This window comes from Typopeltis vanoorti, chromosome 1 (genome assembly GCF_054136105.1).
Source record: "Typopeltis vanoorti isolate ZY-2024b chromosome 1, IOZ_Tvanoo_1.0, whole genome shotgun sequence".
Taxonomy (NCBI): Eukaryota; Metazoa; Arthropoda; class Arachnida; order Uropygi; family Thelyphonidae; genus Typopeltis; species Typopeltis vanoorti.
This window is the reverse complement of record NC_143549.1, coordinates 90,271,247-90,295,874: the sequence shown is the minus strand read 5'-3', so window position 1 is coordinate 90,295,874 and position 24,628 is coordinate 90,271,247. Positions and strand designations below refer to the sequence as shown.

The 24,628-nt window shown below is 36.1% G+C and overlaps 1 protein-coding gene across 1 annotated transcript; it reads left to right on the top strand.

Annotated features, from left to right (window-relative positions):
• The first annotated feature begins 7,841 nt into the window (after positions 1–7,841).
• Positions 7,842–23,120, top strand: LOC150110193 (UPF0598 protein CG30010). Its single transcript, XM_090392092.1, has 3 exons — positions 7,842–8,218; positions 11,578–11,626; positions 22,591–23,120. Exons 1-3 carry the CDS (start codon positions 8,084–8,086, stop codon positions 23,046–23,048), a joined length of 642 nt encoding a protein of 213 aa, XP_090248218.1. The 5' UTR covers positions 7,842–8,083; the 3' UTR covers positions 23,049–23,120.
• Positions 23,121–24,628: the final 1,508 nt, after the last annotated feature.

Below are 24,628 nucleotides of genomic sequence, written 5' to 3'. Positions count from 1 at the left end.
GTAAACTGGTCACCCCCTTCAGTGCAAAAATTTCAGTTCGCACCAAGGAAATTCATTCTCATATAAAAAAGTGTTTTCAGAAAACTCTTGATTAGATGCCTTTAAAATTTACATGTTGTAATTTTTGATAAATTCCATATTAAAAGAAATGATGAATTAACATCATAATTGTTTCTTGTCATTTATTTATTGATGATCAAATATCGTTTTAATTTTCCTTTAGTATACAGAAATCTGTTAAAAAGACAAGTGTGTTAGATTTCATTTGCATCTCAGGAAAATCATTAGATCCCCTCCACTCTTTCCCTTTGAAAACGCAAACACTAAAAACAAATAATAACCAACTCATCTCCCAAAATATCCGATAAACACAAAAACATGCCATAGCAAAAAAATTACAGAAACAACTTCAAAAAAAGATTTCCTCTCTCAAAAATCAGCAAATTGAAGGGAAAAAGAAATACATTAAAGTAAACACTAAATAGATAAATAAATAAATAAATATATACACACACACACACACTAAATATATATATAAATATATTAGAGGCCTATGTAGCTCAGTGGAGTTGGCGCTTGCGTCCTCTGCGCTTGGTCGCTGGAAGTTTCACTTAAGTTTAAGTCTAGTCGCCGACCGGAGGAACTTTTTCTAAGCCTTTCTTCGACCGGTTCCCGAGTTAGTCGATCTCTGGCACGGGCAAGCGGGTTTTTCCTCCCGGAAACTGGGGTTTTTCATCCTGTGAACTCAAGAAAACCGACCGTAGTATCCACATTATTTCAGACAGTGATATATCTTGTTAGGGTTAGGTACCAAGAGATGGCAGCAATTGTTTGCCAGCCTCTTCATCGGTGGCTGCTGTAATTAGTGATAGACATGTGCTGGCTATCGCTGATTGGCTACTGGTGGAGATTGAACTGCCCACTCAGTCTCCAAAAGCTAGATAGGGTATAAAGGCCTTGCCTACTCCCTATAAGGGAATAAAAGCTGTTAGCTGATTTATATATTTATATATTTATTTTTATAAATATATTAATAATATTAATAATTAATAATTAAAATGTATTAAGGAGTATGTTCATCCCCAACTGCGATGCAGATCTCACAACGTCATACCATGATTAGCACAAGTGATTCAGGAGTTTTTGGGGCAAATTGATCCACTCTTTCTTCAGAGAAAGGTTAAGTCCATGTTTGTTTCTGGAGGGAAAACTTTGAGCGACAATTCGTCTCCCTATTTCGTCCCAACCGTGTTCTATGGGGTTAAGGTTAAGATATGGGGTGTGTGCTGGCCACTCGATTCAATTAATATTCTCGTTCTCCAGAAATATCTCCGCTGTTCGTGTACGATGTGGCGTGGTATGGCATTGTCATCCATAAAAATGAATTTTTCGCCTACAACACCACTGAACAAACGAACATGACGTTGAAGAACTTGGTTGCAATATTGTTCACTAGTCGTTGTCCTTTTTTTAGCATGTGTGGGAAGGCATTGTGCATTCATTAAGCATGTTTTCACACACCCCCTATCTATCACTTTCAAAACCATTCTCGCAGTGGTAAGCAGTACCACTTTCATTCTTTTCACTTAACATCAGAGGAAGGAGAAAATCTACCCTTTAATGATACAACACCACTGAATACGTGCTCTACAATGAGTTGTAGATAAGGGGACACAGACTAGAGGCCTTCAGGCGTATATGCCAACTTATCGCAGACGTCCAGCTATAGTTTGTCGAAATACCTGTGCTTGAATAGAGCCGACCTGAAAGCTGACCTGTTGTAATGCGTTTATTGTTTTGTGTTATGACCAAAAGTCGGTCTTCAATGCTCCGTGCAAGAGTTAGGACAACCTCTTAGCGAACGTCAGAAACACATTCCATTGATTTTAAACGCTGCCCAGAACCTGGACGCTGTGTGTGTGTGTGTGTGATATTCCAAACTCTCTGGCAATATCAGTAATTCTAAGACCTTCTTCAAGCTGTCTAATAATTCCTCCCCTTGTGAAATCATCTAGAACAGGGGTCTTCAACGCATGGCCCACGGGATCCCTGTGTCCCGCGGAGCTCTTTGTCGTGGCCCTCGGGCCATTTTGAAAAAATAACTACTTAACATTAAAATGCGATTAAATAAAAAATAATTTCAATGAAACCGCGGGCCACTAAGTTATACTGCGGTATTTAGAATTGTAAGATGCTTTCCAGATTTACAAGGAACGCTGTGCATCTGATAATATAAAAATAAATATTAAATAGACATGCTTCTTCAGCCATCTACCAGCGCCAAGCGGTACTTAAGTACTAGTAATAACGTCGCAGGTAGATGGCTGAAGCAGTAGATCGTTCGAGTGCGCTGTCTAGTGCCTTCCAGATACATCTCGAAGGTTCTCGATACTTCGTTATTTTCGTATAAATACAAAAGGATCTCATCCACAGTCAGTCACTCAGTCGTGAACAGTGTAATATTCGTGTATAAGCGTATACAGGTTCGTTGTGCCCACCATAGCCTATTGTGGTTTTATATTGCCAGACTTTCTTCATTAGTGTGACATATATTCAGTGGATAATAACCGTTACACGTCATTTTGGATCATTTTTTGGGTTCAACTTCCATCACTATGGCGTCTACGAGTAAAAAGCGTAAATCAAGTGATTCTTGTCGGGTTTTTAATGAAAAGTGGACCAATTTGTACTTTTGTGCCGATCAACGATAAGCCAGTGTGTTTAATTTATCGTGAGTCAGTGTCAGTATCAAAAGAATATAATACAAAACGACACTATGAGACAAAGCATGCTTCTAATTTCGATCACCTTCACGGGCGTCTTCGTCTGGACAAAGTGAACCGTCTAAATTGATTCAAAATTCCAGCAGGGTACGTTTAAAAGGCAGAGGGGAGAGAGCGAAGCGTGGGTGAAAGTAAGTTATGTAATAGCTGAAAAAATTGCTAAAAAATCAAAAGCCTTCTTGACCGGCGAGTTTGTGAAAGAGTATCTCATCGTTGCTGGGTATATTCTGTGCCCAAATAATAAAGTCTTTAAAAACCGAGCTTGTCTGGAGTAACTGTAGCACGACGTGTCGAAGAACTTGCCAATGACATTGAAGGAACTTTAAAAAAACGGTCGTTGCCTTTGTGAACGACATCTCGTTGCATATGAATAACGTAAATACGTGGCTACAAACCGAAGATCAACTGGTGCACACTCTGTTTGATCACATCAAAGCTTTTGTGGCCAAGCTCAAACTTTGGGAAGCACAACTTCCAAAAAATAAACACTTAACTCATTTTCAGCTTCTCGCTGAGTCCAACTGTTCGTCTCTTGATGAATACGCTAAAAAATTAGCCATGTTGTGAAGTGAGTTCGAAGAGAGGTTTAGTGATTTTCGTAACCAACAGTCTTCTTTAGATTTATTTTCAATGCCATTGAGTGTCAATGCTGCAGAAATGCCAGGATCAGTACAAATTGAGCTGCTTGAACTCCAAAACAACCCAGTTTTGAGTTGTTTTGGGCTCAAAAGAAGGAGCTCAAAATGGGCTACTTCTTTTAGAGAAAAATTATTCAATGTGCCTTGCTTATATTTTACTAAGACTACATTTCTGAGGATGCATTCCCTAATCTGCGCCGGCATGCTTTGAAGATGTGCGCATTGTTAGGAAGCACATACTTATGTGAGCAGTTCTTCTCCAGAATGAGGCAGTTGAAGTCCAAGACAAGAACTCAGATTACGGACCAATATCTCGAGAACACTCTGTGCATAGCGACTTCCAACACTGATGCCAACATCGACAAGCTGGTCAAGGAAAAACATTGCCAAGTTGTCCATTGACATTATAAGAAATGAATGTTTTCTTCATTAAATTATAATTTTTCAAGTATTGATTGTATTTACTTATCATGAATCCGACTCCTGCCTACGCTCTTAAAGTTGAGTTTGTTTATTTTTATAGAATTTTATGTAAAGTATCAAATGCATAGCGTTCCTTGTGAATCTGAAAAGCATTTTACAATTCTAAATACTGCAGTATAGCGTAGTGGCCCGCACTCCTCATTGAAATTTTTAATGCACACTGTCTGAAAGGTTGAAGACCCTTGATCTAGATGATGTCTTTGAAACATTACAAGATATCCAATTTTGCAACTTTATCCCTTCAAAAAAATGGGCTCCTTCAAACATAATTCATTTATGGCTACCTTTTGCCTTTTATCCTGTTAAGAGTTAATCTTAATATTTACCCTTAATGCAAAGCACATCTCCTAGAGAAGATGTATGACGCTTTGTATTAAAGGCAATAGGCCACTACCCAGACCGGTTTCGACCTTTATTGAGGTCTCATCAGTGGGAGCCAGGCCAGGAGATGTGATTTGCATTAAGGGTAAATATTAAGATTAGTGATCAGAGCTTATTCTATTTTTACCATGAGTTGCCTTGGTTTTACCATGAGTTGCCTTGCACTACGTGCAGGGTCAGCTAGACTTGCAAGTAAAAGGAAAAATATACATGGCAGAATGATTTTAAAGAATGCCGATGGTAAGGAAATAACTGAATCAGTTGATATAGTTGAGTTACTGAGTGAGCACTTTCAAGAATATATCATCCAGGTGGTGACATTGCAGAAACGAATGTACCAGTAGATAATACGGGAATTGTGCTGAATGAAGTGGAGGTGAGTAGTCTATTGCATAACCTCAATGTCAATACATCTGTGGGATTGAATGGTATACCAGCTCGTGTTGTACGAGAAGCAGCTAAAGAATTGTCAGTACCCTTGACCATTTTGTTTAATTTGAGTCTCGGGTCTGGGTTAGTCCTGAGGGGGTGGAAAGAGGGGAAAATAGTTCCACTACATAAAGGTGGTTCCAAGACTGCTGTTGTAAATTACCGACCGATTAGTATATCAGGAATCATTGTCAAGGTCTTAGAAAAATTAGTCAAGAAAAGAATACAGGATTGGATAGATGAAAATGGGATATTGTATGGGGAACAACATGGTTTTGTGAAGGGTAGATCATGCCTCAGTAACTTGCTCACGTTTTATAACACAGTAACGGCTGAACTGGATAGGGATAATCGGTTTACAGTAATACTACTGGACCTTGCCAAGGCTTTTGATAGGATACCACATAGAACCCTAATCAGTAAACTGGAGCAGATGGGGATAGATATATTGGTGAAATGGATAGGAAGGTGGTTGAAGGAGAGATACCAGAGAGTGGTTTATTCAGGAGTGGAGTCTAAAAGACGGCTTGTGACTAGTGGAGTGCCACATGGCTCTGTTCTTGGACAACTGCTTTTCAATTTGTTCATCAATGATATAGGAAAGGATCTGAAAGGAAGTGTTCACTTGTTTGCTGATGATGCAAAGTTGGGTAGAGCAATTGTGAGTGCACAGGATGTCAAAATTTTACAGGATGATTTGGATAGTTTGGAGGACTGGGATAGGAAAAATGGATGTCAATTTAATGTGCCAAAGTGTAAGGTTATGCACTTTGGGGTGAAGAGAATAGCAGCAGTATATCGAATTTTTGGAACCGTAGTCCAGGAGATTGATGAGGCCAGAGATTTGGGAGTGTTGGTGGATAGGGAATTGAAGTTTAGGGGGCACATTGCAAAAGTGACTAAAAAACAGCTCACCAAATCACTTGGCTTCTGAAAAATACTTTAACATGCAGAGACAAACAAGTTATTGTTCCTCGAGTAGTATCGAGCCTTGATAAGACCTCATCTGGACTACTGTGCCCAGTTATGGGCACCAGTTTCTTCGTGATGGGGAGGAAGTGGAGAGGATCCAGAGACGAGTGACCAAGATAATAGCAGGTCTGTGGAATGAACCTTATGAGAATAGGTTGAAGATTTATGGGTTGCAGAATTTGGTCGATAGGTGAAGGAGGGTGATATGTATGAGACATTCAAATTACTGAAGGGTTTCTATAAGATTGATCCAGAAGATATTTTTGAAAATAGGACTGGTGGTAGTAGGACTAGGGCCCATGAATGGAAGCTGGGAAAGAGCTTGGTTGACAAGGGTGTTAGAGCTAGGTTTTTTACTTGGAGAGTAGTGAATGAGTGGAATAAGCTTCCAGAGTCTGTTGTGGGTGCTACGACCGTGAATGAGTTCAAGGCAGGGTATCATAGATAACGTGTGAATGTCGAATAGTTGTTCTTGACATGATGTTAGGGCCTCCCTCGATGAGTCTGTCGACTCCTTGGAGTTGCCCGGAACAACAACAACAATAATAATAATAAATATTAAGATTAGTGATCAAAGCTTATTCTACTTTTACCATGAGTTTGCCTTGGTTTTGCACTACGTGCAGGGTCAGCTAGACTTGCAACACTTGCAGGCGCAAACTTGACTTGTTTGTCTGTTTGCTGACTTGGGAAATGGAGTAAAACCAGGTTTAAAATAGCTTGGTATCTTTAACATTTATTATACCCAAGGTAAAATACTTTCTACATTTATATCTCCTCCTGAGATTTTTATTTAATAAGGTTAAAACACCTTATGGTAACTTGTTCTGGTAAAATACTTATAAGCTCTGTATTAATAAAATCTTGGTATTTCTAGTCTGGCTCCTACTGATGAGACCATAATAAAGGTCGAAACCGGTCTGGGTAGTAGCCCCTTGCCTTTAATACAAAGCATCATACATCTCCTCCAGGAGATGTGCTTTGCATTAAGGGTAAATATTAAGATTAGTGATCAGAGCTTATTCTACTTTTACCATGAGTTGCCATGGTCTTGCACTACGTGCAGGGTCAGCTAGACTTGCAACACTTCCAGGCGCAAACTTGACTTGTTTGTCTGTTTGCTTACTTGGGAAATAGAGCAAAACCAGGTTTAAAATAGCTTGGTATCTTTAATATTTATTATACCCAAGGTAAAATACTTTCTTTCTCTCTCTCTCTCTCTCTCTCTCTCTCTCTATATATATATATATATATATATATATTATTGATCATAATTTACTCGGTAAAAAATGTATATAAAAATGAATTTAAGTGACTCTATAATATACTTGGGATTAGGAGTTAAATAACCAAGCTTATAAAATCACTTGGTAACCCTAATATACAGTATCCCCAAGTTAAAAAATTTATTACATCTTTATCTCCTCCAGAGATTCTTATTAAAAATAAAAACACCTTGCAGCAGTTTCTATAGGTAAAGTTGATAAGGCTCTGTATTAGTAAAATCTTGATATTTATAGGGTCTAGCTACTCACTGAAGAGATATCAAAAAAGGTTGAAACCGGTCTGGATAGTGACCCCACCCATAATGTATTACAGCATACATCTTTTAGTGAGATGTGCTTTATATTATGGGAAAATACTGTGAATAGTGATCAGATCTTTACCCACCTTTACAATAAGGTGCCCTGGCATCTTTAGACTTGAACTATGTTTCAAGCGGGAGCTTGATTGTTTGCATACTTGGGATTAGGAGTAAAATAACCAAGCTTATAAAATTACTTGGTAACCCTAATAAATATATATATATATATATATATATATATATATATATATATATATATATATAATTATTAAATTACTAAATATATGAAGAGCCAAAGGCTTCAATTCGGCGACGTAAAATTATTTAAATTAAGGGAAATTTCATCCCATATTGTTTCACAGCCGAATAAGAAACTCAAAGAGTTTCATGACGAATATAGAAACTATATAAAGTTCGGCGAGTCCAAGCGTAAGCAAATATCCAGGTATACACGCTATAGAACTATAAGTTATGTTCAGGGCCAATCTCCAGAACCGAATACCCGAGAATATTTTTATTATATCGACCATCAGGGAATGGTATGGATTAATGACGATTTTGCTTTGATTTGATATAACCAGGTATTTGCTTACGCCTGGACTCGCTGAACTTTATATAGTTTCTTATTCGGCTGTGAAACAATATGGAATGAAATATCTCTTAATTTAAATATATAGGTGGCGCATTTGGAAACAAATCTTTTGTCGGTTGGAGTAAGCCATACATTTCGTATTTAATTAATCTATGGAAGGTAGTGAAATTTTGCTGATAAATCTGTATTCATACACTGAATACTGAATTCATATACCGAAATGCTGCTTCGTATGTGCTCCTTTTTACTACCTCATAGGCATTGTACACGCTATAGAACTATAAGTTATGTTCAGGGCCAATCTCCAGAACCAAATACCCGAGAATATTTTTATTATATCGACCATCAGGGAATGGTATGGATTAATGACGATTTTGCTTTGATTTGATATTGTTCGAATTTTGTTCAAAATTTATTAGTTAAACCTGAGTTTATGCGGTGCATTTTAACTTGCATCAGTACAATGCTGGTATGTTAGGTGTACAAAATTTTGTACGTCATTAGATGTAGGGAAGTATTTGTTAGCGTGAGAGAAGTGAAATATTGAGTTTAGATAAAGGTAAAGTGACACACATTGGTAGAGGGGAGAGTATACTTGCCTCATAGCACGAGTTGCGTTGCCCATATGTCCAGTGCCGCACTCAGGATTTAATCTGGATGGGGAGTTGAGAATAGACTACGCATTGCATACGACCTATGCCTGAGCATCTAGTGATCGTCAATACATGAAACCCGTGATCTCCTCTTCCCCGGCTCGGTCCAACGAAGTAGTGCTCGGTCCGCCCGTGCACCTTGTTCGCCTTGCGTTCACAGCAGCCGTATTCTTGATTTCCGAGAACTATAGGGTATTCCCACCTTATGTGACCGCTAATTCATAAGTAGTATAGAAATAGAAGACATGACACAACATAAATAAAATTAATTTTAATTAGGAAAAGATTTTTGGAAAATTTTTAGTGTTTTTTTTTCCTTTTTCTTATTTTGGGGGTCCGTCCCCCCCCCTCTGGGTGCACCACTGCATGTATCCAAATTAACCAAACCCAGCATAATCGCTTTTTTCCAATGATCCATCTGCTTGCATATATCCAATATACATTAATTTCTGTTTGACAGGCAGCGCACTTCATGGGACATGCTGTATTTATATATTTTTAAAACTTATTAGACCTCCATGGGATTTTTAAGTCTCCTCCACATGCATAATTCAAATGAATCTACTACTTTTCTTTCTTCTTAATGACTTAGCTTTCATATCCATACATCTCCACTGGAAGGACCATTTTAGCAATTCCAACTTTCGTGGCCTTACTAACCGCTAACTTACTTAGGCAACTACCTTACTAAGGAACTGATGTAAAGTCATTAGTCTCTATATACAAGTAACCCAATCATGAAATTACTTCATGCACAAAGTTTGCTTGCTTACACTTGGATTAAAGGATAAAAACCAAGAATATAATTTCTTGGAATCTTTAATTTAAATTATAACTAAGTGAAAAACTTTCAAAACCTAGTCCACACACCCTTACTAACCATACTCTTAGAGAGCTTCCAAGTGTGACCCCTTGTTTTCCCATTACTCCCCATGTATTGAAAAATTTCTTCTGTGTTAATCTTATAGTGTCCTTTTAGCAACTTTTAAAGTTTCTCTCATATCCCCCTATCCTCTGCCTGTCAGCAAAACTCTGCAACCCACATACCCCCAGTCTGTCCTCATAGGCAACATTCCACAGCTGGTCACTTATCTCTAAATTTTCTCCACCATCTCCCAATCCCTCCCCCCCCCTCCCAAGAAATGCAGATGACTATATTTCTGTGCACAGTAGTAATGGCTGAATCATAGCCTTATAAAGAGAGAGAATAATCTTCCTATCTTTACTTGTTGATGTGCTCTTCATCAACCAAGTAATCCTCTGAGCTATTTTGCCAACTCTTGCAATATTATTATTATTATTATTATTATGACACCTCCAGGGAGTCCAAAGACTCATCATGTGAGGGCACACTACTCTACTTTGCTAATTACATCTTACCTCTCCACTACTACTTAATTCTCCAACTACGACACTACTACCATCAACGCTTTCATCACCAACAACAGTATTTTTTTGTCTGTAAATTGCATGTGTTCTGAAGGCCAATTTGTCTGTACACGGGATGTAAAACCTGAGTTTCCAGGAGAAAAAAACCTTTATGCAAGAGCAAATGACAAGGCTATGGATCTTGGAGTTTTAGTAGATAATTAAGTTCAGGAGCCATAAAAAAAAAAGATTGTGAATATATAACTTAGAGGATAATTGCAATGCTGAAACAAGCATTGACATATAAGGAGGAGGAAGTCATTTTGCCTCTTTACAAAGCATTGATATGACCTCATGTTGACTACTATGCACAAATCTGTACTTCTGGTTTCCAAGGTGATGCAGATGGTGGGAAAGGTGAAAAGGAAAATGTTCAAGATGATATCGTGACTAAGGAATATAGATTATAAGAACAGATTGATAAATTATGGATCACAGATGCTAGCAAACAGGAGAAAGATTGATGATATGCAAAAGACCTACAAACTTCTGAAAGGGTTCATACTGTGAAGTGCATAAAAAAAAAATTAGTTCTTAAATTTTGTGCTCGCAATCATAACTTAGTTTCAGAGGTTGGAAACATACAGCACAAATTTATGAAATATTTCTCTTCTTTTGTGGGTGTGATTGTCATGGAAAAAAAAAGTGGCGTATATTGCTAATGAGGATAGTTAGTAAATTAATGTCAAATGAATTTAAGAGGATGTGTAATGACAGTGAATGTCTGTGGCTTTCTTTTTGCATTGAAGATGAAAATGCTTGCTGTTAATCTGTTCTTTAAACAAGATAATGTGAAGATTATTTAGGTTGTTCTAAAAAAAAAGTTAGATTAATTAAACTTGATCATTTTTGTTTCCTAATATAACAGCACTGTTCTTGTTTATTGGAAGCCTGAAATACAGATGCTTAAATCCCACAAAAGATGTTTAAATTTCCTCCCATCATAGGACAAAGAAGAATTATGTATATCAGTTCTGCTCTGAAACTTCAAAGCTGTAAAACAAAATTACTCTGGATTTTTTGAGAAGGGCTGCATTTTTTCCATTTTGTTAGTCTAGAAGCACAATGCATAAGTAACATTTAGGAATCATGATAAATGGCTCCACAGCAATGTTGAGCTTACTCGCAGCTGCATATTTTAGTTTCAAGTTTAATTATTATTACATAACACCTCCATGGAGTCCAAAGACTCATCGAGGGAGGGCACCTACTCTACAACTCTGTCTCCACACTCCACCAACTGCAACTACCTTTCATCACCAATACCATCTACCGTCAACCATCACAACTAGTATTTTCACAGAGAATCACAAACGCCCATGCCAAGATTCAAACCCGCAGCCTTTTGGCTGGAGAGCAGATACGCTAACCTCTTGGCCAACCAGGTTGTTATAGTTAAAGTTTAGTTATAGCTGTTGAAATTTTCAGTTTTAAAATGTTATGTGCCAATGAAGATAGTTTTCATCAAGAAACCATTAGATCAAAAAACATAAAATCCAACAATTTTTTTTCCAAAAAAAACTGTTCTTAAGGAGAAACCTTAAAGAACATCAAAACTTATTTTGAGAAATATTAAATGATTTTTTATTCGATTTATTTTTTATTCTGAAAACTGTTTTACATTTTCCTGCAGTTGTTCCTCGATGATGCTAAAATGAAGAATTTTACATCTTGTTTTAAAGGTATGCTTTACATAATAGTAATATAGCAATAATTAAAAAATCAATTTAAAACAAACATTTCTCTTTCCCCTCCCCATTCTTGCAAAATAGGAAAATTCATTCATCATATAGTGAATGTAGATAACACAATAGTATGTAATACCTTGTCAAGTATTATGTATTTGACGAGAAATTGTATTATTGTTCTAATTCTATCCTCAAGCATATGAGTGAAGTAACTTCATGGCTAGTCTACTGGTATGTAGAAGCAAACAGTAGAAACTACTGTTGACCCCAGATTAATTACCTTGGTATCCAATAATGCAAAAATATTAAGGGAAGGCATTTATCTACACCGGTTTTGACCTTTATTGAGATCTCATCGGTTGGAATTAGACCCATGAAGATACCAAGGTTAAATAAATGCAGTAGTCAGTCATATTTTCCATATACAAGTAGAGTATTTAAAATTAAGATGATATACTTTTTTTTCTACTTACAGTAATGAAAAAAGTAATAAATGCAGTATTCATGTGTTTTTCATATTATTATTAACACCAGACCTCCATGTCAAAGGAGGTCTGTACCTCCCACAATGGAGTCAAAGACTCATTGTGGGAGGTACACATTATTGCATACAGAGTTCATCAAACTGTGCCTTAAACTCATTCAATGTGAGAGTGAGTGGCCTGAGAGTACATACCACTCACCAACCACTCTCCATGCAAAGAACCTGCTCCTCACTTCTTTCCTCACACCCTCCTTATACAGTTTCCAGGGATAGCTTCTTGTTCTATTTCCTTCTCCACTTTTATGAAAAACGTTAACCTGATAACTAGGGCTTGACAAATATAGTTGCCCACGGTGAGTAGATTGTTGCCAACTGGCAAGTAACTGCAGATTAAACAAAATAGAATATTTTTTATTTAATACCTAATAACTGTCTAAATAAATATTTTTAACCTTAAAACCACTCATCAGTTTGTGAAACTCTTATGGATTTAGGGGGATATATTATTAAAAATGGTGAGAAGTTCTTTGGCGAGTAAATGTTTTTCATGGAGAGTGGGATTTTGCATAATTTGTTGAGCCCTGCTGCTAACAATCCCTAACCAACTTATATGTCTCTCTCCTCCTTTTTCAAGGCTTTGCAAGTTGCATTCCTAATTGGTCTCTTCATACTCTTACATTCCATAGACCAGTTGTCACCTTCATGAATCTTCTCTTGAACCTTCTAACTTATCCTCATCACCATGAAAATTGAGTGACTAAATCTGTGCATAGTAATACATATGAGGGTTGATCAAGGCAGTTTTATCTCTGAATGTCAAGGTTCTCTGCATCTTTGCCATAATCTGACATAACGACTTCATAACATATGTAATGTTGTTCCTGAACTTCAGTTTCTTGTCCATCATCACTCCCAGATCTCATCTCCTTTAAAGTTTCTCCATGTATATCTTGCTTCCCAACATTGCTTACCAGTTTAGAGCAGTGGTCTCCAAACTTTTTTGATTGCGTACCCCCAAGACAGAAAAAATAAACAGCGCGTACCCCCAATTGATTGAGAGAGTTTCTTTGTAGGAAATTTTTTTAACCTTTTATCCATTTTGTGAGGGTTAATTTGTAAAATTTAAATATAATTCATTTACTATTGATAATATCAAACACATTTTAAAAAATGTAAGCAATTTTGATAATATTAATTCACTATTTCTAGTGTAAACATAAAAGCAAGCACAAAAAGGCATTGGAATTGCACAGAAACAATATATACTAAAAATCATTAAACTTACTACTAATAGTCAAATAATTAATACAACTGTGGTGTCATCTGTAGATAGCAGGATAACTAAGCAATTTTCCTTCTCTAGTTGGGCTTGTCAACACCAGGATGCTCTACAAACAATGGCAATGATAAGAAGTAAGAGATTTACTCCCTAGTTTTAAAAAACATGACAACGTTACCACTGACGATTATGTGTGCAAAGTCGCCCAATGTGCGCACTCACAAATTTAAGTTTACAGGATCTTTATAGCGTCTTTGTCTATATTAGATATATGTTTAATTGATGAAAGAAAGTAATATTCTTTATCTTTAATTAATTACTTAATTTTTTTCCTATCAATATAAAACTTTTTTTGACGTACCCCCACGTATCGACTCGCGTACCACACTTTGGAGACCACTGGTTTAGAGAACCTTAAACTTTGCAACATTGAGCTGACAGTTCCATCTACATGTCCACTCATCACACAATCTATTCAAATCCTCATATAAGGCTATGACCATCTGCTTAACTCCAGTTAAACCTGTCCCAGTATCATTAATATAAAGTTGAATAACAATATCCTAAAACAGAACCCTACAGCGCAGCACACCACTAGTGATTTTCCTATTTCGTGATACTGCACTCACACATGTAACTTGCTGAACCTATCTGACACGAGTTGCCTATCTAACTCGTTAGTCAGATATCCAATCCCATCCATTTCAATTTAGTTAGCAGCTTGTTGTGTGGCCACCTATCAAAGGCTTTGTAAAATCTAAGAATGCCACTATATATGCATCTTGACTGTCCAGAACATTTGTCACCTTGTTATAGTACATAAACAGATTTGTAAAACATGACTTCCCTTTAACAAATCTATGTTGACAATCACAAACAATGCTGCTTTTATCAACCATTTCTGTATTCTAACTCTCACTAATCTTACCAATATTTTAACCACAACTCCTAATATACAAATTGGTCATTATAAGATTTACTGAAATAAATACAGTATATATAAATAATTAAACAACATGTTTAATCAATCCCATATTTCATTTCAGTCACTGAGACATCATCATGGAAACAATATTAAAATTGCAAAAAAACACACACAGAATTGTACATAACAGTAAATGGAAAAGATTAGACTGAAAGCCTAAAGTCCTATGAGGGGTTCCCTGTATCGGTGCATTTGGCTAGCTTTAGATGTGTTAGATAGGAGGCCTGAGAATTAGTTTCCCAAATCTTGGGAAGTTTAATACAATCATATTTATTAAGATTAAGTCAATTTTGTTGATTGTTTGGTTGGTTGATTATATCTGCTAGTGATTCTAAAAAAAAAAAAAAAAAAAAAAAAAGTCAAATTTATTTATTGTAGTAAAGGGTAGTTTTCTTCTGTTTGCTTCTATGTAAGGTATCTAAAGCATGGTGAGCTAGACGTGACTGGCCATACTTATAGCAGATAGCAGATGATGTATTTTTTATGTTCTTCTAGGCAGATCTCCTGTTTGACCATAATATGATAAGTTGTAGGAGCAGGGAACTTTGTAAACATCTAGAACAGAGAGAGAGAGAGAGAGAGAGGAAGTATAAGATCCTTGGGATAGCAGATGAGGGCAGCCTGCTTAAGATAAGGTTTGAATACAGTGCAGAGATTGTACATTTTTAGAGTTCTGACTATTTTTTATGCAGTGATAGCCTTACTGTAGTCAGCATGTTGAGAAGGATGTGAAGAACATTTAATTTGTTAATCTTTTTGGCATTGTAACCACTGGGCAGAAAAGTCTGAATAAAGGAGAGGTCAGCTGCACAGCCAGTGTAGAACAGAGATTGGAGGCTCTGTTAACAAGAGTTTTGATATCATATTGTTGATGAGGGGATGATGGAAAGGTTTGTGTATATATGTACATGTGGGTGGGTTTTCTATAAACTAAGAAAGAAAAGGTGCCATTGGGAAGATGTGGGAGTAGAGTATCTTTTTTTTTTTTTTCTTCTTTTTTTTTCCTATAGTGAACTGGATTCTGGGATGCTGTCTGTTGAGATGGAGGAGGAAGGAGTCTAATGTACCTGAGCCATGTGGTCAGATAGAGAACACATCATCAATATATCTTAGCCAGATAGAAGGTTTTGAGAATAGCAGCATCAAGTACATGTTTTTTAAAATGTTCTATATCAGGGTTTCCCAAACTGTTCTGTGGAAGGTGAATAAGTGTTCTGCGAGAAGTTCCTGGAATTTGTCATTTTAGTTTTCTAGGCATTTTTCATGAATAAATATTTTATAGTGGAAATATTTTGATGAGAATAATATTCGTGAATGTGTCGAAAAGCTCAGACCCAGAACGCCTAATAACATCTGTATATCGTTAATTTTCACACATTGAAACCGTTCAACATTTGGGAAAGGGAATACCGCTGTTTATGACCGGTCATAAAAATTGCCTGCAAGCGGATTATAACAATGGGCAGCATATGCTCTGTTCTCAAAACTGAAGAAAATGATATCTGTGTAGCAAATGTCAGTGACCAAGCAGCATATTTTTAAACATGAAAATATTCATGATATTCACATCAAAATCTTTCAACAATCGGGAAAGAGAATACCGCTGTTTATGACCAATGATAAAAATTGCCTGCAAGCCCATTACAACAATGAGCGGCATATGTATCCTCTGTTCTCAAAACTGAACAAATAACATCTGTGTTGCAAATGTTAATGACTAATCAGCAAGGAAGAAGAAAATTTTCCACTCAAATTAAAGATCAAGGTAGTCTGTATCTGGTTCTCAAATCTAGTAATGCTGAATACTTTCTTCGCAAGTTCGTATTGTAGGGTGAAAGGGCTTGTTTCGAAACCATAGTGCCGTGATTTTTTAAAAGTAATAGGCCTACAGATTTAAATTTTGATATGAATGAAAAAATATGAAATCTCTTATTGAAGGTGTTTGTGACACAACAGGTAGTGAGTAATCCACCACCAGCCTACAAAGCGATCTCCAGGATGTACAAAAGGAGGGGAAAATTATCAGCACACAGGAGAAAAAGTGCATTCACTCGTAAGTACTTATATTATAAATTTTTGGTGATCAGAATGGGATATGTCAATGAAAATCAGCACAAATTAATTTAGTGATGTTTAATTATTATTAATTAATAATAAAAATCAGTAAATTAACAATTAATTATTAATACATTACAAAATAACCAAGGTGTTCTGTGAAAATTTCAGGATTTGTGAAGTGTTGCGTCGTCGGAAAATTTTTTGGGAAACCCTGCTCTATATATAATAATTAGCTAGAGGGGGAAGATCCCATGGCTGTACCTTCTGTTGTTTATAAATGTTTTCAAGTGAAGTAGCCAGGATGAATAGTAAAATTAAATCCATAATCTTGGTTATAGATGCATCTGATGTATTTCTGAATCAAAAAATAAGAATAATCAAAGAAAATGTTTTGCAATTCTAATTGCATAGAAAATAATTATTACCAAATATGAATTCGCATCATCTAAATCTATGTATTTTGTAGATTATAACCATGTAAACACACAAAAATGTAATGTAAATTATAAGAAAACTGTTATTTGAAAATATTCACAAAATTAGAATAATTTTTAACCTGGTTCAAATTATTACAATAATTCAAAAATAAATGCACAAAAATTAGTCAGAGAGACAACGTGATAATTAGTACTTTGTTCATATTTATAAATTTAGGGACACAAAAAACACGTGTTGAACAGATTATTTTATTAATTACTAATAAAATAAAACTTTACGTTTCAACCCCTGTATTGAGGTCATCATTGGAAGGATACAAGTGTATAAGGAACCAAGCTACATGCTCTAGCTCTGTGTACCGGTAAACTAAATCTACATAGTTAATTAATCCTTTTCCCTAGCCTGACCTCTGTGATTAAAAAAAAAATAAAATAATAATAATAATAAAAATAAAATAAATAAATACAACTACAATAAACTGCTAAAGTCCTCATGTATTAATATTCTTCTGGATTTGTACAGTTCTGATTGTTATAATATGATTTCTTTCAGTTGCTGTTGAATGTTACAAACACTTCACCAGGTTGTCTTCTTGTAGTTGGATTTTTCCATGGCTAGTTTAGGTTGTTATACAGGTTGTAGATGGGTCCTCCATATTCTTGAAATGGTTTGGCCATCATTTTGTTGAGATTTGGGTTGTGTTTGAGCATTTCACGACTCTTTAAATTTTCTCTCAAACCAGGTTTTGGTGCAGTGTAAGGAGTTGGTATTTTTCCAATCAATTCTGTGGTATGTTTGGAATGTGTGGTCAGAAAGGCCAGTTTTTCCAAATTGGAGGTATTAATGTGTCGTTTGTGTTCATCTTGTCTGATTGGGATAGTTCGCCCTGTTTCCCCTATGTATGGTATGTTGCATGTGCATTGTATTTTGTATACCCCTGGGTGGGCTAGGTGTGGAAGAGGATCTTTAGAAGAACTGAGTAGGTGGCTTAACTTATTTGGGGGTTTAAAGGTGGTTTTACTGTTGTATTTGTGTAGTGTTCTGTCTATTTTTTCAGAAATGCTTCTAACATAAGGAATGGCAATAGCATTCCTGAAATCTTTTTTGTTCTTACTGGTATCTTTATGGAGGATCTTGTGAATAGTTTTTTTACTGTATCAATTTTTTTATAAATGTTTGGTTGATGATCTTGTATTCCTGGTTTAGAGCTTGTTCATTGGAACAAATTGTTAGAGCTCTGTGTTTAAGGGTGTTTATGACACCTAGTTTTTGTGTTGGGTGGTTGTAAGAATTTTTGTGTATGTATTGGCCTGTGTGTGTGTAGGTTTGCGGTAACTGAGGAGGAGAGACAGCCAGAGAGAAGACGTGTGACAAGTGTGTCTAGGAAAGGAAGAGAGTTGTTTTTTCCATTTCGATGGTGAATTGGATACGTTTATGTTGTATGTTTAGGTGGCTAAGGAATGTGTTTAGAGCTTTGCGGCCAAATGGTGAAAATATCGTCGACGTATCTGAGCCAGATTTTGGGCTTTAGATATGCTGTCTCTAGAGCACATTGCTCAAAGGTTTCCATATAAAAGTTAGCTATTGGGGGGGGGGAGCAGTGAGCGCATGGCTGTACCTTCTTTTTGAAGGTAAAAATTGTTTTGCCACACGAAATATCCAGAGTGGAGTACGTGGGCAAAGAGGGCCGTGATGTCGTGTGGAAATATGTTCTGTAGGAGCAAGATAGTGTCATTGATTGGGACATTGGTGAAAAGGGAAGTTATGTCAAAGCTGACTAATAAATCTTGGTCGTTGAGTGTAATGTTTTTAATTTTATTAATGAAATGTTGTGTATTTTTTATGTAGGAAGGGGAGTGACCTACCAATTCCTTGAGTGTGGCTGCTAATTTTTTGGCTAAGTGATAATTTGGGCTTTCAATTCCTTCAACAATAGGACGTAGTACTTTGTTGCATCCAGCATAGCTTTCATGACTGTTCATAAACGGTTGGGCATATTATTTACTAGTGGTTCAGTTTTTTTTTTTTATTATTATTATTTTTGTTATTCAAAACATGCCCATATAGTGTCTGCAGACTAGAAACAAGTTCATTTTTGTCTCTTGGAGCAACTTCTTGAAATCGTTTCTTCATTATTCTTCCAAATTCTCAATGGAGTTTAAATCTTGTGAGTTTTCCATGATTTGCCTTTCTTTGGAAGTCTGATGAGAAGTTGAATCTTGCTGAAAAAGGAAATCGCCATCACATAAATCTTCTGATGCTGGTAACGTAAAGTGCTCAAATATTTCTTGATACACTTTGGAATTGACTCTTGCATACACAATACACAGCCTAACTAAACCCTCTGCAGTCATATAGTTAGCCCACTGTTTGTAGGTCTCTGCTTGGAGTTTTGCCAAGAATAGTCGATTCATGCTGAAGGGGAGAAAGAAATGAAGGACGTACGAATTGGTCGCCAACACGCGAAATCACGTGCTTTATAGGTAAAATTTTCCAACTGTTATACAAGCAACATAGTTAACTACAATAATCATAAAAGAGAAGTTAATTTTCCGACCTGTAATAATAAACAACTCATCCCACAATACGGACTGATTACCCTATTATCAGATTACCCTATTTAGAGATCCCTCGACGCAGAAGTGTCGAGGGATCTCTAATCGGTGGGCAAACTATACAATCCCATATACCATGACAGAGGTTGCAAATTTCACCAAATGTTTCATGCATTCTTTATCACATACTTCTTGCTTAAGACACCAGACACGTATCCCTGGATGACCATGGGACACATAAAATATACTTCCTTTGCTAAAAAGTACCTTTTTCCAGTCGTCTTGACCCCACAAACGGATTTTGTTTACACCATTGCACTTTAGCTGCCTTTTGCTTGCTAGTCATAAGTGGCTTCGTCTTATGCACACGATTTAAAACCCAATTTGTGAAGTCATCTCAACATCATCGATTTTGACACATTCACACGTAGTTTTTTCCATCTCCTGTGAAAATACTATACACTTTGGAAGCGGTTTTTGTTCGCAATATTCTTCAGTTTCCTCTCATCACTTGATGTAGTTAATACTTTTTGACTGTTATTGCAGCAATTATTTTGAAAATTCCATTTATTAGAATACTGTCTCAACTAAATACTCTACTCGTGCAATTTTCAATTCCTTAGCTATAAACTGTTGAGTTTGGCCTTTTTTGTGTAGACAACATAGGAAACTTCTTAGCTTCCTATATATGTAGGCTGTTCAATAAGTAATAAGACTAATTTTACTGTCGCGAAACCACTCATCACAATATTAATTTCTTTAGAATAAAGAAATGTTGCTGTCTGTATTAACAAAAGAGGTTGATAGATGACGTATACGGGGCTGATATGCCAGAGTGTCACGTGACTAAACGCAAGCTTGTTTCGGTGCGCCTACAAGCGATTAAATTTTGTGTGTATTTGCAAAAATCGGCATCAGACAAGCTTAAGAAGTTGTCGCCTTCTTGTTCCAGTCTTTCTTTCCATTCTGTGCACGCATCCACTCAATGCTGCATTTGCTCCGGTGTCAAGAGTTTGGGAATCCATCGGGTGCATACACGGTTCAGTCCCAAATGAGTGAACACTTCCCACAGAAATATTCAGGACAGCATGCAGCTGGCATACTGTAATTCTGCGATCCTCCTTGATGATAATGATCGCTGCTGTGTTGATCATTGTCTCTGTGATGGACATTGAAGGTCTTCCCTCATGTTCAAGATCTTCCACATTTTGCCTTCCTTCCTTAAAAGTTTTATGCCAGTGAAAAACACTTGCCCTCGACATTGCTTCATCATAGAAACCTTCGCGTATCATGTTAAAAGTGTCCGATGCCGATTTTTGCAAATGCACACAAAATTTAATCGCATAACGCTGTTCCAAGGACGCTTCCATTTCACCGACTGGTCGAGATTTGTAGGCGCGCCGAAACAAGCTTGTGTTTAGTCATGTGACACTCTGGCACATCAGCCCGTATATGCCATCTATCAACCTCTTTTGTTAATACAGACAGCAACATTTCTTGATTCCAAAGAAATTAATATTGTGATGAGTGGTTTCGCGACAGTAAAATTAGTCTTATTACTTATTGAACAGCCTTCGTATCACTCGTTCGACCCATGTTTAGCAAATGATTAACTGAAATCCGCATGCAAACGATTTCTCACATGAGTCAGTCCTCGTGGATACTGAAATATATGCTATTTCTATGCTCCCCTCAAAACCAATCAGAAAAATTTGGAATATTCTAATATTTTGAACCATGTAAAAAATTATTTTAATTTTATGAATGTTTTCAAATAACAGTTTTCTTATAATTCATAATACATTTTTATGTGTTTACATGGCCATATAATCTACGAAGTACGTAATTTAGATTATGCTAATTCATATTTGGTAATAAATATTTGGTCATATTTGGCTATTTTCTATGTAATAAATTAGAACTGCAAATCATTCAACATATTTTCTTTGATTATTCTAATTTTTTGATTCGAAGATATACCAGATGTATCTATAACCAAATAATTATCTTTAGTAACTGTATAAATTGATTTCCATCTTTGGGGTAATTTAACTATGAGGAATTCTTCCCACAATAATTCCTGTCTGTGCTGATCTGCCAATGTATGGCATTCACATATTCCTGTGGATCCCCCCCCCCCTTGGTCTATAGCAGCAGCGAAGCATATATTTTGTCTTATCAGCCTTTATTTTGCACCAATACCTCTCCTCCTATCCTATTCCCATTATCCTCCCTGAAATTAAAAATATCTCTCAATTTCTTCCTTGTAACTATCGTTTTCTGTCAACTGATAATTGTTGCTCAAGTTGACCTGACCAATGCCAAACTTCTGTTTCATTTCTGGTTCTTCTGACATTCATGTGTATTTCATCATTCCAACCCATTTCAGGGACTTTACATGATTGTTTCAGTTGATATTCACCACAGGTATTTTGTATTTGAAAATTGACTAACAGCTAATTTTTACAACTGCACATGTTATTTGTTTTTCATGCATATGCTCAATTCACTTAGCATTATATAAACCATATATCTCATAATGCTAAATATAGTTTAATTGACTGATGCAGCCACTTTTATTATGTGCCAATACAACTATTTTGTATAAGATTTTTTATGTATAAGACATCTCTCAGGATTTAAGTTCAGATTAAAGGAGAAACACTGACAGCTACAAATAAGCAATCATTTATCCATTTTTGGATTTGGTGTATAGCACAAGAATAGTTTTTGTGCTATAAAGTATTTTTCAATCATCAAAGGACAGTAAAAGATGAAAATCACATACTGTTTTTTCCCCCCAAAATATGCCAATATGTACTTATATAAAACTTAAAAAGTACTTTTATAATTAGATTATTAGGTTACTGGGAGATAGATTTTAATCATAAAATTTTTGATTTGGATAAGCAGTTGCTATTTGGTTAAAAACCACAAAAAATTCCAGCGGTCATAACTGCTATTTGGTAGGTGTCCCACAATCTTAATGATTGTGGGACACCTCATGTCTTAGTCAGCAATGGCATGTGTATGTAGACCTGCTAAATGGAAGGGTCTTAGTGTTCAAGCATAATATGCTTGTGTTGTACTTCAATATACTAAAGCTATTTAGAAAATGAAAGATTGATACTAATTTTGTTCTGTATTGCATTTTTTCAGAGAGGAAATTTCTTTCCTTCTTTTTCAAGCGTGTTCGAGTTAATTATACTGGCAGATATGAACAGGAATTTCCATATATATCTCTTTGTGGTCGTGAACGTAATTATATTCGATGTGATGACCTGCCAATTGTTTTCACTAATGTTATAATGCAAAAAGACCTAAGAGGTGAAGAACAGTATTATCTTTCTTATGGACATACTGGAGATCTGCTGCTATTCCCATTTCAGCCAGAGAAGATTTGTATGCTACCAGAAAGTGGAAGAATTTATCATCCAGCATCTGAGATAACAGGAGGCGTTGGATTAGTAAAGTCATCTCTTGCTATTGAATTTAGTAAGAATTTTGAATTTCACTCCCCTGTGTGCCCAAATACACCCACTCACTTTAACTGGAATGATAAACAATATGTTCTCTCAAATGATCTTCTGGAGCTACTGAAATACAGAAGAAAATGAATTTCATACACCTTGCCTTTATTCTTCAAAATGTACATATGTATATATGTTAATAAAATTGAATTATTAAAATTTTAGTTTTTATTTTATATTTAGTTATTAAATTTAGTGTATAGACCCAGTGAAAAACAGTGCAAGAAAATATTAGAAACCTGAAACATGTAAAGGTAATCGCAGTTCATGAAGCTACATATTAGGAAATTCATGATTATATTAATGAGTGTACAGGCTACAATGACATTAAATTAAAGAAGCCAAGAAATTATATGGGGTGCTTAAGGGTCAAAGCTGCATAACTGAGAGGAGACCTCCACATAGCCTTTAAAGGAATGCGGAGAACACCGACAGGGCTTCTGACCTAATGTCCAATCCACACCTTCTCGTGGTGCACCCTGTTGGGTATCTACCTGGATACTGAACGAACGAGGATGGGCTAGCAATTTGGGATTTAGCCGACCAAATTGAATTCTTATTGGCTTAAACCAATATGCAAAATGATGATAAAACATGACAAAATTTCATGCCGGCTGGGGCGTCGCCCGGTTAAACAAGGCCCCAGTTGTTTTTGCCAGGGAACCAGGGCGAACAGCGAAAAGTCAGCTACTGGAACAAATCTGAAAGCACACCCTAACTCAATATCACCAGAGTTAAAGATCGGTACTATCAACATAAGAAGCCTGAATGGCAAAGAAATGGAGCTAGCTGAGGAATTAGATAAGTACTAGATCGACATAATAAGGGTGACTGAAACAAAAAAAGACAAAAACTGGTGAGATCTTTCTGAGCAATAAATACAAAATGTTATATTCAGGAAATGACAATCAAGGAAAATGAGTAGTCGTAGTATTCAACACAAAATACGAGGTTAATCTTCCTGAATGGCAGGCAGTCTCAAGTAGAGTGATATGGGCTAATATCAGAATGAGGAATTGGACAGTGAGACTTATTTGTGCCTATGGTCCCACAGAAGGTTCTATTAAGGTAGAAGTGGAGGAATTTTTTGATGCCTTAGAAAAAGCAACTGACACAATGAAAAAGGAAAAGTTGGTCCTTGTTGGGGATCTAAATAGCAGAGTAGGAAATGATTGTCAGACATATAAAAATATTTTGGGAAAATTTGGAGAAAAGAGCAAAGCTAATAATAATGGCGAATACCTGTTGGATTTCTGCTCAGGACATTGACTGGTTATTACTAACACTATGTTCCAACATAAAAATGTGCACAAATTCACATGGAGAAAAGAAGCAAGGAATAAGAAAAGTCTCATTGACTATGTTATTGTTGATAGTGATGTTTTCTCCCTGGTGCAGGACAATAGAGTGTACAGAGGATTTGAAATTGGAAGTGATCACCATTTAGTCTTGAGCAGGATAAAATTGAATTTCATATTGAAAAGAATAACATGTAAGAAAGTTTTAAAGCGAATAAAAGTTGAGCAGCTCTCAAATGTGAACTCTAGACTAAAATACACAAAGATTATTGAAGAAAAAATGAAACAGTTTGAGAACAGGAATCAAACCTTGGAGATTCAGTGGCAAACTCTGAAGAAAACATTGATTGATTCTGCCAGAGAGGCATG